The 13772-nt window shown below is 43.4% G+C and overlaps 1 protein-coding gene across 5 annotated transcripts in view; it reads left to right on the forward strand.

Moving 5' to 3' along the window:
• BECN1 (beclin 1) overlaps positions 1-13772 on the forward strand; it is a 188763-nt gene that overhangs the window by 142128 nt on the left and 32863 nt on the right. For all 5 annotated transcript variants that reach the window (XM_086924085.1, XM_086924084.1, XM_086924086.1 and 2 more), the window contains exons 7-8: positions 1304-1498; positions 4395-4541. In XM_086924085.1, the coding sequence (XP_086780211.1) occupies positions 1304-1498; positions 4395-4541 (342 nt within the window). The remainder of the gene's footprint in view (positions 1-1303; positions 1499-4394; positions 4542-13772) is intronic.

The following is a 13772-nucleotide window of genomic DNA, read 5'->3' on the forward strand; positions in this document are numbered from 1 at the left end:
AATAATAGGTATAAAAATAAGAACATAAAAGGTATTAAGCAATACAGTTCTTGAATGATGGAAGTGGATACGGAGGTGTTTCTTCTATGGCTATTTCTTGCTGTACCTTTAAATTTGCTTGGGCTATGAAGCAGTGTAACTTCTGACAAAGGCTGGGACCAGCCGAAACGCATCAGTACGGACACGGTGACGAGAATATGACAAAATACAAATTATTGACTTGCCTACTCCAGGCCCACCTCTGCCCTTTTCGACAAGAGTTTTTGATTGATATATATCAATCAAATCTTACATCTGGATATTTTGTCTATGATATTATGATACAAATGATATTCCTATTCTCAATATCCATGGTACAAATGGCATTCCTGTATCTCTTTACCAAGCCTTCAGAGGGAACACAGAGACAGTCCGTCTACCAGAGCTGGCATTGGGCCTGATTCCATAGGCTGGAAGAAGTTACAGATAATAAGGAACAGTTTGAATCATTGTTCAATCCTTTAGAATTCCGGAGCAATAACTGGTTAATGCTGCAATCCTCATTAACCCTAAACCGGACCAGTTACTAGTGGATACTTGGACCAGTTACTAGTGGATACTCGTCCCAGTTAACTTCTGTGGGTGCTTCCAGACCAGTATGTGTCCCTGACGTACGAATTACTTACCTTCGGTGATGATGTATCTGGTAGAGACAGTTCTAGCTGCAGATTCCTTCACGTAGAATTATCCCCAGGCGTGAGACTGGACCCGGAAACTTTTTTGCCACAGCATCCCTGCCCGTAGGTGGGACGGCACCACGTGACTCCGCCGCAACGTCCTCCGTGACGTCAGCGAGGACACATTAGTCTTACCCCGGCGCGCCTACGTCAGTTTTCTTCACAACGTATGACTTAACTTGTGTTTGCTAGTTCTGCATCACAGCACCTTTGTTGAAAGCCCCCCACTTTCAAATAAGTCCCTGTTGCATGCAGGAGCCTTGACCACTGCAAGGAATTATTTTAACATTTATGATTCTCTAAGGGTCTCTTAAGATGCAGGACCATAACCATTTGTGCTAAACTCTCAAATGTGTGTCTTCAAAATAAGTTTTCTTATGAAAATGACAATGTAGTTTGTTTTTGGCTTGACTGATATTTTACTAGATGTATTTTCTAGCACTGTAGCATTGATTGGGGGGCGTGAGAAAATGCCCATGGAGTAGGGGTACGACAAACAAGTTTTTAAAGTATGCATGATTCCATTATAGAAGAAACAAATGGTGTACTGTTTTGATTCCCAACAATTTCGTCTGGCATTTCCCTAGACGCTGCTTGGAGATTTTGGAACAAATGGAGGAGGAAAACCAGGAAAAACTTGAAGCAGAACTACATGCACTGACCCTTGAAGAAGAGCGGCTTATTCAGGAGCTGGAAGAAGTTGAGAAGACTCGCAAGAAAGTTGAGGAAGATGTTGAAAAGGTCTCTGAAGAAACTCATAGGCTCGAGCAAGAGGAGGCACAGTAAGGTTCTTAGTTTTTGTGATCATTGCAACTTTTCAGGGTAAGAACCAAATGCAAGAATGGTGATATCCCTTCACAGTCCTTGCCATCAGAGTAGAAGACCCTTATCAATTCTGATGATATCCTGGTGAACATTTTGTATGTGCGAATCTAATTTAGGCTTTCTGACTTCCCTTCCCTGTGCCAATCCATAGTTTCTTGATTTTGCAAAAGCCAAATATGCAAACAGCATAAGTTTGTGGTGTTGAAATATTACTTTAATTTGCAGTCTCTCCAGTACTTTGCCTGTGCATTGGGTACATTTATTCAGTAGTTCTTTTTTAGGTCTCGCCTAGGCAGCGCATATGCGGTGCTCTAGGAGATGACTTTTTGGAATCGGTCAGCTCTTTTCCAGCACTCATGCTTGTGGCGACATCCACCTTGCGGGAGCGAGCAGCAGCGCGCAGGGCCCATCTGTTTCAAATCAGCGCGGCTGCGCGCGCGGCTGCTCTCTCCCAGCAAGGTAGATGCTGCCACAAGCACAAGTGCTTTAAAAGAGCTGACAGATTCTAAAATGTCACTCGTGGTTCTGTTAGCTTTGTTGCTAAAATCTGATTTGTCTTACGATTATCAAATAAGCATTGCTCATTCTGCCTTTTCCCATCCAGTGTTATAGCTTTATAACGGCCCAAGGATTGCCCAAATTCTCAGCTACCAGTCTGTGCTCTTATTTAAATGGAACGATACAATTCTATGCCTGGGGTCTTGTAGTGGCAGCAGGCTATCTTTTTTGTTTTTGTCTGAAAATAAGCCAGTGAAACTTGGCTGGCTGTTCAGTATCAAGCCCCTTATGTACCCCAATCTAAAATATATGTGTGATCATTCGCATACGGTTGCTACATCCATGCACAATGGCTGCAGATGCTGATTGCATCTTCTGGCATTTACTTCACTTTGAAGCCTGATGCTTTCCTTAACTGTACACTGTGCTAAAGCCTTCCCACAACCTCTTTTGAGGCACAATACTCTCGATGTGTATCGACAAGTCCTCCAACACTAACGGACATTCATTTTTGCAGAAGCAGATATCGTATTCTGAAAATTATATTCATCAAATATTTCTGCTTAACCCCTTCGATGCTGGTGACGGAACCATTCCGTCATCAGTTACGGTTGAGCTGTGCTGATGACGGAATGGTTCCGTCATGACCACACCCAGTTAAGGGATGTCCAGCACCGGGGGGGATCGGCCCCGCAGCTAAGGTGTTAACTGCTGGCAGACGAACTGTAAAATCTGGCACTATTCAAATGTCAATTCTTTTGCAAGACTAGAAGCTCTTTTATATACAAGGCCGCTGGCAAAAAAGCAATTCCGAAGTCTTGCTTGTCCCCCTTAAATATGAATTTGCCGCACTTCTACACACACCATCTGCAAATTTTGCAGCAGACATTAAATTAACAAAACATGTTTCCAGATCAAATAGATAATATTGCATCGGCAAGGGCTGTTACAAAGAGCGAAATCATGACATTGCTGTTTAGTGACAATATTAAGAGACCATTGTGGAAATGAGAGAAGCTGTGGGTTAAATCCCTCACTACCTCTTCTGAGGCTGCAAACAGACAACAAGCGGGGCCATGCTAATTACTAACAGATGTCCCCTGCGGTCCACTATAATTCAGTCTTTCACCATTCCGTCCTTCTGACCATCCATATTCACACCTATGCATCCATCTCCAAACCTATCCATCCATCCATCCATCCATCTATCCATCCTTTCAATTATCCTTCTCTTCATCCACCCTTTCACTCATCCGTCCTTTGTCATCCATCCCTGTACTCAATCTGACCATTTTTCTTTTCACTCTTTTATCACCCATTCTTTCACTCAGCCATCCATTCATCCATCCTTTTGCTCTGCCTTCCACCCAATCACTCAACCATCCATGCTTTCACTCATCCATCCATTTTCATTTTTCCATCCACCCTTTCATCCATCCATTAATTCCTTTCACTCACCAACCAGTTTCTCATCCATCAGTTCTTCCGATTATCCTTTCACTCACCCATCCTCTCACTCATCCATCCTTTCATCCACCCACACTTTCATCCACCCACACTTTCAATCCATCTGTCTATCCTCCTTTTCACTCACCAACTAAGGGTAGAATGTTCTAAAATAAACAAGCATTGGCATAGCCTATAGGTCTTGCCTTTGGGGACCTTATAGGTGTTTAGCCATGTAACAGTTGATGTTGTTGCACCAAGGATATTGTACTGCATAACTAAATACTTATAATGTTCCAAAGGCAAGACCTATTGGCTATGCCAATCCTTGTTTTTATTTGTCCAACTGAAGTAATTTCTTGATGCCTCTTTTTCTTTTTAGAAATGTCAAGTGCTCAATCTTTGAGTCAACAGTTTGTGTCTTTAGCTCTGCTCCATACATAAAATAGGACTGATGCTCATGGGCTACCCTCAGCTGATACACTGCCCACTTAAGTCCAGAAAATGTGTAATTAGAGAAAAGTGAGCTGTACGAGTTGACATTGGCCTCTTATTTCAACTCTATCCTCTTCAAAGGCTATTATTAGTAATGCACCCAGTTAAAGCTATCTATTGATTTGGCTTTCAGAAATGGAAAATGTGTGCTCTGCTATACCTGCAGAGGTGACCCATGTATGACAATAGATTGTCACCCAATATGACAATGATCTCAACTTAAACCATTTCCAGCGACTGTTAAATAGTAATATTGAAAAAGATTAGTGTTGGGATTCAACGTAGAGCAAAAAGCAGTAAAAGAGCAATTTGGTATTTAGCTGAAAGTCCAGTTCAAAGTATATTAGAATTATGTACCTTCATGATTTCCAACTGGCTTAAGAACATTTCTTCTTTTTCTGTTCACATTTTCAGGTATCAGAAGGAGTACAGTGAATTTAAGAGGCAGCAGCTGGAGCTTGACGATGACCTCAAAAGCGTGGACAACCAGATGCGATACGCCCAGTTCCAACTCGACAAACTGAAGAAAACAAATGTGTTCAATGCCACTTTTCACATCTGGTACAACTTTTTTAATATGGGGGCAGCCAATATACCTACAAAGGCTTGGCTCGTGGTGCCAGTTTGCATCACTGATTTGCATTGTTTTGGCTTGCAAAGCATTAAATCATGTCCTAAAAGCATATTACAATCAGATATTGTGTATGGGGTAGTTGCATTCTTTGTTGCAAGCCACAGCATAGAACTTGGCGAATATTTAGGTGTATGAGAAGAGGTTTAATGAGGTTGAAATAACGAAATTGTGTTAAGTTTGTAAAATTCTGCACCCTAGAGGATTAAGCCAAGTCCAAAGGAGAAATATCAAGATAGAATATTTGCAGAACTAAAATATTCCATCACAAATGGTTTAAATCTTACATCTGCATAGTACACAGACAAATGTATGTAGTACAAGAAACTTGCCATTCTGCTTATCAGTTGCAGAAATGAAACATATCCGAAGGGGCACATTCCACAGGCTCAAATAACTTACTACTGGACAGTTTTGGGCACATGTGAGGCATAATCTGCGACAGACTTGTTCCATCCCCAGTCCTGCAAAGCCTCACCAGACAAAAACACAAGCTTCCCTTCATCGTCTTTCACCAGTCAAAGACTGGCTTCTCTTGTGCTATTCCAGACAGGGAATGCAAATGTATTGACCATTTGGGAACCACAGACTGCAGTTTTGAATTAATTCTTCCTTCTGGGCTGCTAAACACACACCCGGTTCATGTTCTTGCTGGCTGTTGTAGAAGACCAGTATAGTGGTCAGCCATCACACTTGGATGGGTGCAACTGTTCTCTCTTATCTCAGATCGAATCGTCTACACCTGGGTGTTAACCCAAAGTTGCTGACAGTGGTCCCAGCTCATCTTCGAAAGTTACGGATACATGTACCTTTATTCCTGTACCTCTAAGACCGGCTGCTGAAGGCACACACTCCACAATTTATTTTTATTTATTTGAAAGGTTTTATATAGCGCTGGCTAGACCTGGGGGTATCAGAGCGCTTTACATGAGCAGAAACAATTCAGGAAAAAAACAGTTGTTCAATAGCATAAAACACAGACAGGCAAGACAATCAGTTGGAGAGCACCTACGAGTGACAGTTACTCTTCTGTTTATTCCTGACCTTTTCTATTATCATACCAATGTCCCACCTGGTGGTTATACAGTGAATCCCCTTCATAAGGGCTATCCTGGGCACAGTGGCGTTCAAGAAAGTTTCACCACCACCAGCAAGTCAAATCAGGATATGAACATGATGTTTCAGGCTCAGTCCTGGGTCTCAATAAGGATGATTCAAATGTTTCTTGGACTACCAGCCTTGTGCATCCTCCTCCTTCTGTGTGCCAAGTGGCACATGTGTTCCCTATTGTTGAGGTTTCAGTTGGCTAAACTCCAACAGCTTCTGTATCTCGAAGGAGCTGGCTCAGTACCTTCAGTTGTGGGAAATGGTTACCAACTTCATTTGCAGCTGGCTGCTCTCCTTACTCCACCCAGCATTCTCCCTAGTGATGGATGCATCATCTCTGGGTTTGGAAGGGAGTCCTGAGAGAGGTAGAAATTGGGGGTCTGTGGTCTACATCTGTCTGCTTGGTCCAGATCTGCCTGCTCCACATCAACCTATTAGATCTTCGAGCTATCCGCGTGGCCTCAAAAGCCTTCCTACCAACCATCATAGGGAGGCTGGTGCAGGCTCTCATAGTAAACACACCTGCTATTTGGTACTTTGATCAGCAAGGCAGGTGGCATTTAGGATTCTGTGCCAGGAGGCCTTGTGCCTTTGGAAGTGGCTGGATCCTCAGTGGATTTGTTTGGTGACTAACTGCCTGGTGTAGATTTCTGAATGCCAGAGCATACCAACTGAACATGCGTTGGCTGGTGGATCACGAATAATGTCTTCTTTCCGGGAAAACTGAGGACATCTTCGACCAGTGGTCATACCCTTAGCTATCTATTTTTTTATCACTGCCAGGAAACGCAGCGTTGAAACTACTGCACGCTGGTGGAATGTCATTAGAAATGCATCCTGTTTGCGATGGAACATAGCCTTCCTTTACGCACTCCTACCATTACCTCTCCTGCCTCAAGTTCAGATGAATGTTTGACAGACTGGGCCCAAGTCATCTTAGTCCTGGACTGGGCACGGAGAGAATGGTATCCAGAACTCCTGTGCCTGACATTTGCACCCCTCAATCAAATCCATTTATTCTGGGCGCAGGAATAAGTTTGTGGCTTGGTGTAGACATAACCTTAATCCCTTAAATGCCAAGCTATTAGAAGAACTATTGTTTTTTTGCCAATAGCCCAAAAAGGCTTTGCATTTCGGCGCAGTTAAATGTTACAGGTCAACGCTTTCCGCCTTGTAAGCCATGTCATTGGAGAGAACGTTTGTATACAACAAGGGGCTTGGAGCGCGTCCATTGCTTACCATTATTGGGATCATGGTTACTCTTAAATGCTGCTTCCTAAATGGCCAGCGTGTGCCGGCTTCACTTCCTCAATTTTGTCTAGAGCATGGACCAAGAACTGATTGCTCCATTGTGATTAAGAGACTATTTTCTTTGTTCTTTCCTCCTTCCCCCCGTGTTGCTTCTTTCTTCTGTACCCTGTGGTGTTTCTTTCTGTGTTGCTTCTGCACTTTACCGCTCCTGTGTCCATGGTGCTTCTTCTACCTCCCACTCTTGCCGTCTGTGTTGCTACCCTCCCACCTCAATCCCTATTGTCAGTGTTGTTCCTTCCCCTCACACCCAACCCCAACCCCCTGTTGACCATGTTGCTTCTTCCTCTCTGCCCCTTTATCTGTGTTGCTTCTTCCCTTCCCAGTTTTCCACGTTGCTTCTACTCATTCCCACCCCCCTTGTACGTGTTGCTTCTTCCCCTCTAACCCCCTATTGTATGTTGCTTCTTCCCCCTGTCCATGTTGGTTCTTTCCTTCCCACCCCTACCTGCTAGAAAAAAAAGGTCTATGACGCGCCCACGTCATAATGCTTTATTTTTCTGTCATGTTGATCAGTCCCTGTCTTCCTCTCATGTTCGTGTTGCCGTTCCCTTCCTCCCGTTGTCTGCGTTGCCACCCACAATAAGAGAAAAAAACGTGCTGCGCAATGCCTGCGCTGGCCATGTCGTATCGCTTTTTTCTAACAAATAGCCATAATGCACAAGAGCCGTGCTGCTCTACAACATGGCATAAAGACATTGCCAAAGCTTTTGCATAGGCTAGACCCTTTGGCTTTGCTAATGCTTGGTATGTTTGCTACACCTGTTGTGACGCCTTTTCTTTGTGACGCCTTTTCTGAAAAAATTAACACATATTTTACCTGTAACCCTTAGTCGTTCCTCAATGTTATCTTAATTTACCCTCGCATTTCTCATGTGCACACCATCAAGTCATGCACAGCTGTGCCTTGTGGCTCCTGACGGTCAAGAAGGTTTTTCCCATTGCTGTAACTTTTGCCTGCTGTTAGTTAACTGCAAGCGCTTTCAGTGCAACCTCTGTACTTTACCTTCATTGGTGAAAATTTGGTACTGAAGACTTTAGCCGCCTTTCTGCCTAAAGTGGTATCACCATTTCACATGGGACTATCCTTCACCCTACCAAAGATTCTCTCCACCCGACCCTTCGAAAGAAAATACTCCATTGGCTTGATCCCTAGAGAACGTTAAGCTTCTGCAAAGAATCCACAAAGGAGTATTGTAGTGACCATGAGCTTTTCGTTAGTTTTCCTGGTGCCAGAAAAAGAAAGGAGTTACAGAAGCGAAGTTTGTCAAGTCCGATCATCCTATGCATAAAGGCGTGCTACACTGCTACCAAGAGGGAGTTTCCTGATTGCCTCCAGGTCCTTTCCACCAGAGCTAAAATCCCCAATGACTGTATTAGCATGGAGACTTCCTGTCTTGAACATTTGTCAAGTTGCCACGTTGGCGACAGTGCTCCAATTCACTGAGCACTACTCCCTTGACACCTATGTCTGCATAAAGGGTCATTTAGTTCCTGCAGAACTTCTTTGGTTGGTTTCCACTCTTCAGGCCCTCCACCTTTTGGGAGGGCCTTCTTGGGTATCTACTCTAAAGGTGAGTAATCTGCAGTTAGAACTATCCATCAGAAGAACATGTTAAATAACAATCTTTGTGGTGATACGCTTATCTATTCTCAGATTCTCTTCCAGGGCATCCTTATCCATAGTCATAAGCACCGAATAGTCCTGCCCACACACCGGGACCATTTACTTTTCTTTTAAAACCATAGCATCAGGGCAGTTCATGCCAAGAAAGACATCGGCCTATAGGAGGCCTTCTCCAAAACCTTTATTTAAAAGTAAAACTGTAAGGGAATACGAGGCATTGGTAACCAAGAGGCTGCATTGAAAGAGTAAGCATACAAAAACTGGCTCTGTTCCTTTAAAGTCCTTACAGTACCCCCTGTATCCCATCATTCCCAATAGGTGACAGGTCTGTTAATTTTTTCCGGGTCCTTCTGCTAGGTTGAGGCACTCCACACCGCCAAGGTCAATGTCTGCTCCTTAACGTCATCTGTTTAAGCACATGGCGTCAGAGCAACCTGCGCTTCCAGCATTGGTGTCAAAGACTCAGTTGGCGTTGAGATTTAAATAACATACGGCGTAAAAAATAAGTCGACAGCGAAATGTAGCGGAAAAGTCTCAGATATCTGATGTACGCATGGTGTCTGAGTCATCACTCCTTCGATCACCTTCAAGGTCCAGATCTCAGTTGCCTGTTCACCTCTCCAGGATAACTAGAAGACCATGCCAGTGCCAGCAACATCAAGCTCAGAATATTCTTAGGCATATTCGCCTTCTGGCCCTCGTACTCCATCTTCAAAGAGAACAGCTTCACCTCGGTTCTCTCCAAGTACTGCATCCATACCTACTATGTCTGCTGCAAAAGTTACTCCACGTAAGAGACCAAGATCTCGACGATCCAGAAGTCCTGGCCGTCACCACCCTAAATCAAGGTCTAGGACAAGATCAAGGTCCAGAAGTTCCCGATCTTGCACCAGGCACAGACGAACACCATCTTGGTCCACTACATTGAGATCATCAGCGAGAGACTGCTCTCGGACTTTCTCAGCTCCCCCCTCCCCCAACACAGATTTCCCCTGTGGATAACCTCTTAACTTTTAAAGAAGTTTTTATCAGAGGTTCTATGAAATTGAGTATAGATATACTGACGCCCACTGCCACATCCTCTGTAATTTTTCTAACTTCATCACAGCTCGGCATCACAACCACTACTTCTTCTTGTGCCTGGACTGGCAGAACCAACAATGAATCTGTTCCTCACACCAGCAGCCTTAAAATCCGCACCATCTCAGATACTTAAATAATATAAAGCTCTGGATCAGGACCCATTATTCCTGGGGTATCTTTGTAAAGCACTATATATTTGGGTGCAAATGTTCCAAATATCCTCAATCTAGTTTTGTCAAGCAGTGATTCAGAAGTTTGACCAATGCAGGCCTGCTTTTATTTACCTACAAAAATTAGAATCAACGGAGGTCTGTGTTGCACTTACAGAATATATTTTATGAAGTCCCTTCATTTAAGGAAAGTTTTGCTTTTTGAGTCTTAGCATGTGGTATGGTAAACTTCATAACTTTCAAAACATTTTTACATATGCTTGTCTGTGGATTGTACATGCATGCGAAACAACTTAGTTTAAGAAATGACCCATAGGTAATATTCAGGATATTTGAACTGGATGCTTCTGTCTTTTAATTGATTTAAACGTATTAATATTCTATGGAATGTATATGTATGATATGATTTTATGTACTCTTTTATGGGGTCTTTGTATGTATGCAAAGCAAATAATATATTTCATAGTGACTATCCCCGTCAGGTGCCCCTTTCAAAGGTCCAGCTTCCAGAGACAAGACACACCATTCTCTACCAGAACTCCTTCCAAAGGTCCAGCTTTCAAACACTAGACACAGCCAACTCTTTTTGTATTTCTCAAGGACTTGAAACCTAAATTTCAACCGAACAGTATCACATGCTTTCTCGAAATTCAGGGACGTCACTGCGTAGTGGTCGTCGGCCTTATCTTTTCAGCTTCTTTCACTGGTTTGAGATCTACCACAACCTGAACCTCCCTCTTGGTATCCAGTAGACGGCATATTTCTACTGCTTCATTGCAAACCTTCAATAGCTTTCCCAGCAGTACTTCAGAGAAGGCCTGGTGAAACTCCCCATGGAGTCTATCAAAGCACTGAGTTTTCAATAGCTCCCCCTTACCCAATGGGCCAGTTATTTGCTCTCCTTGTTCTTGAGTGAGCCAAGCCAGTTCTACTTTCTCTCGATACTTATTTTCTGCGGGTTAGCAATCTCATTTTTCATATACAATGTTTTCAGATATTCCCTGAAAACATTATTTACTATTTTAAGAAACCGTTACCCTATTATTATTATCAATAATGGTTATAAGGGATCTCTGTGTCTTTCTTCACAATAATGTGGCAAGCTATGTGTCTGATTTATCTTGCTCCTTGTGTAACATCCGTCTGTAGGACTAGTATTAGAATTTAATCCGGGTGCACATATAATTCACAATATTTTCTCATAACTGTTCATTAACTCTGCCCCTGATTCAGGCTTTTGAGCAACTTAATTATCCAGGTCAGTGATTTTCTTCTCTACTTTCTCTCCACTTTCAGTTGCTCACTTACCCCATATGCTTTCTTGATACCGGCTTTTACAGCCTTGATGGCATCTCATTCAGTTACCCTGTGGGCCGCAATATCACAGTTATTTTTAAAAACAATCTGACAGGATTTTACCTGTCACTTTACGGAAGGCAGGTTCTTACAGAGACACCCCTCTTTGTTTTCAGGTACAAACACTAGTTCGGTATCTCCTCTTGTATTGCATACAAAGCGAGAAATAGTCAGAGGTAATCCTATCCAAATGACAACAGTCCGAGCATGTATCTTGGACTCATTGACTAACTATGATCTATACTATCCTGAGCAGTGTGGGGGTGAATGAAGGGAATATGTCCGGTCTCGTGTACTGCTCTCACCACACCTCGACATGGTTTAGCCCATTGATGTAAATATATAATTTACCGTCGTAATTTCTATGCAGGTAAGTACTTAATCAATAATAACTCAATCAGAAAGAAAGAAAACAGAGTCAGTGGTGTTAGATTTCTTAGGGGTTTTATTCCTTAAAAAGGAATGGTCTAGACCAGAATATCATATTCTTCCCACCACAGGGGTGGAAGAAGGGATCGAGAGAGCGCGCTGCATTTTATTGACAGTACATAGCTTATATACTTAATTCATGACATGGAAAACAGTACAGTAGGCGTAACAGCTGAGAGAAGATAAGATAACAGTAGCCACGTGTTACTGGTACGTAATCAGAAGGCGTGGACTAGGCGTGTGCTGGAAACGTCACAGATAGGTGTCACAAAAGGGGTGGCACTAAACAGAAATGTTGCAATGTCAGCAGAAATCGGAAGCTTGGATGCGCGCGCAGCTGCATGACGTGTGATAAACGTGAAACTGGAGGGTGCAGGGGGCTTGATATTTGCACTGACGGAAAGAGACAGAAGTCTGGCATGTCAGATCAACTTGTGCTTCTATCATATCTGATATCTGGTGTTTAGGAACTGAGCTATCTGGGCGGAAAGGTCTCTGGGGCAGAAGTTATTCTATACTGACTGTGAGTGCGTGTATAAGCGCCTGAGTGTCTGCATGAGAAGCGTGGGCATGGGCCTTCCATGGGAGCATGGCAACAGAAGCTATGAATTACTTGCACGGAGACAGGTTGGCCCTTTGGCCCTGTAGCTGAGGGGGTGTTTACTGAAGCTAGCAGGCAGGAATGTATTTTCGAGGAGCAGAACAGATAACTCGAAGGTTATAGTCAATCTTGGCAGGCAGCAGGCTGAGCTGAACGCGCTGGGCCGCGCTAGAAGTAAGGCAGAGTTCACGTGTACGGGGGCAGCCTGGGCAGCCTGGCCTGAGGCTCCCAGAGTCAGAAGGGAGAAAAGGCTCGATGGCAGATATTCTGGGCCTACTTTGCCAGAGCTGAAAAACATGTAGAATACACTACAAAAAAAGACGTTGGCATAGTATACTTAGGAACGGGCTATCCAACCCATTCAGGGTGGGTCTGAAAGAGGACATGTTGACGTTGGACGCAAATGTATTTGCGTCTTCATAGCTGGTACAGGAGGGAAGTTACATGCACTTTAACTCGTACATGGAGACGGTGGGGTACACGCTAGGGAACACAACTTGACCAATATTTATATTTCCTCATTCCCTCCTTGTTCCCTACGGACCCTTCATGATATATCAATCATCATAAATTGATCAGTTTGTTCTTGTAACATAATTTGTTCGTCTCTCTTCCGTTGTCTATTTGAGAGAAAACTGGAATGTTCAATGCATGATGTGGCACACAGTCCACATATCGCCGGCCCACACTGTAGGCACAGGCAGCAGCTGAATACTATGACAAGGCCAAAACCTAGGAAGGATAGGATCTTCCATCCCCAAGCAGTTAACGTTGTCCAGAACCAACCGGACCAAGTCCAGGAGCCTGGATTCTGATGTATCTGATTTGCAATTTTATGCAGACGGGTAATAGCTTGATATACAGATGGCGCGTTTTGTGGAATGAAAACACAGCAACTTGACCCGATGACCTTACAGGCTCCACCTCTATCTGCCAAGATGACGTCAATAACAAGACGATTTTGAAGGACAACAACCCGCATAGCAGATTGCTCCTCTGTTAGGTTACCTAAGGCGGAGGCAGTTTCATGTACTACAGCTTCAAGTGTTCTAGTTAATCTACGTATTAATTTACTGTTTTGGACGGGGCCTAAAAAGAAAAAGAATCCCTTATTAAAATCGGTGTACTGTTCCCATGCCGTTTCTGTATAGTCGACAAGCGGAAGATCTCTTCGGAGTCTATTCTTTACTAGATTTGTGTTTCTGTGGTAATCAGGAGGAGCTAGAAAAACAGGTGGCAGAAGGAATGCAATATAACAAGTACCATCCCAATCTGGAGGCAGACGTATGTATGCGGTATGACCACAAACAAAATAAGAGTGACTGATAGCTTTGAAGGATGATTTACCATGATCACTGAATTCGACCACAGTAGTGCATTTACTATGACCTAAGTGTACTGAACCTTTCTTTCTGACACATAGTTTACCAGTGACTGGTAATACTAGCATAGCGGGCAGGACTGGTGCAGCCTCGGATTC

This window comes from Lissotriton vulgaris, chromosome 5, assembly GCF_964263255.1.
Source record: "Lissotriton vulgaris chromosome 5, aLisVul1.2, whole genome shotgun sequence".
In the NCBI taxonomy this organism is placed as follows: Eukaryota; Metazoa; Chordata; class Amphibia; order Caudata; family Salamandridae; genus Lissotriton; species Lissotriton vulgaris.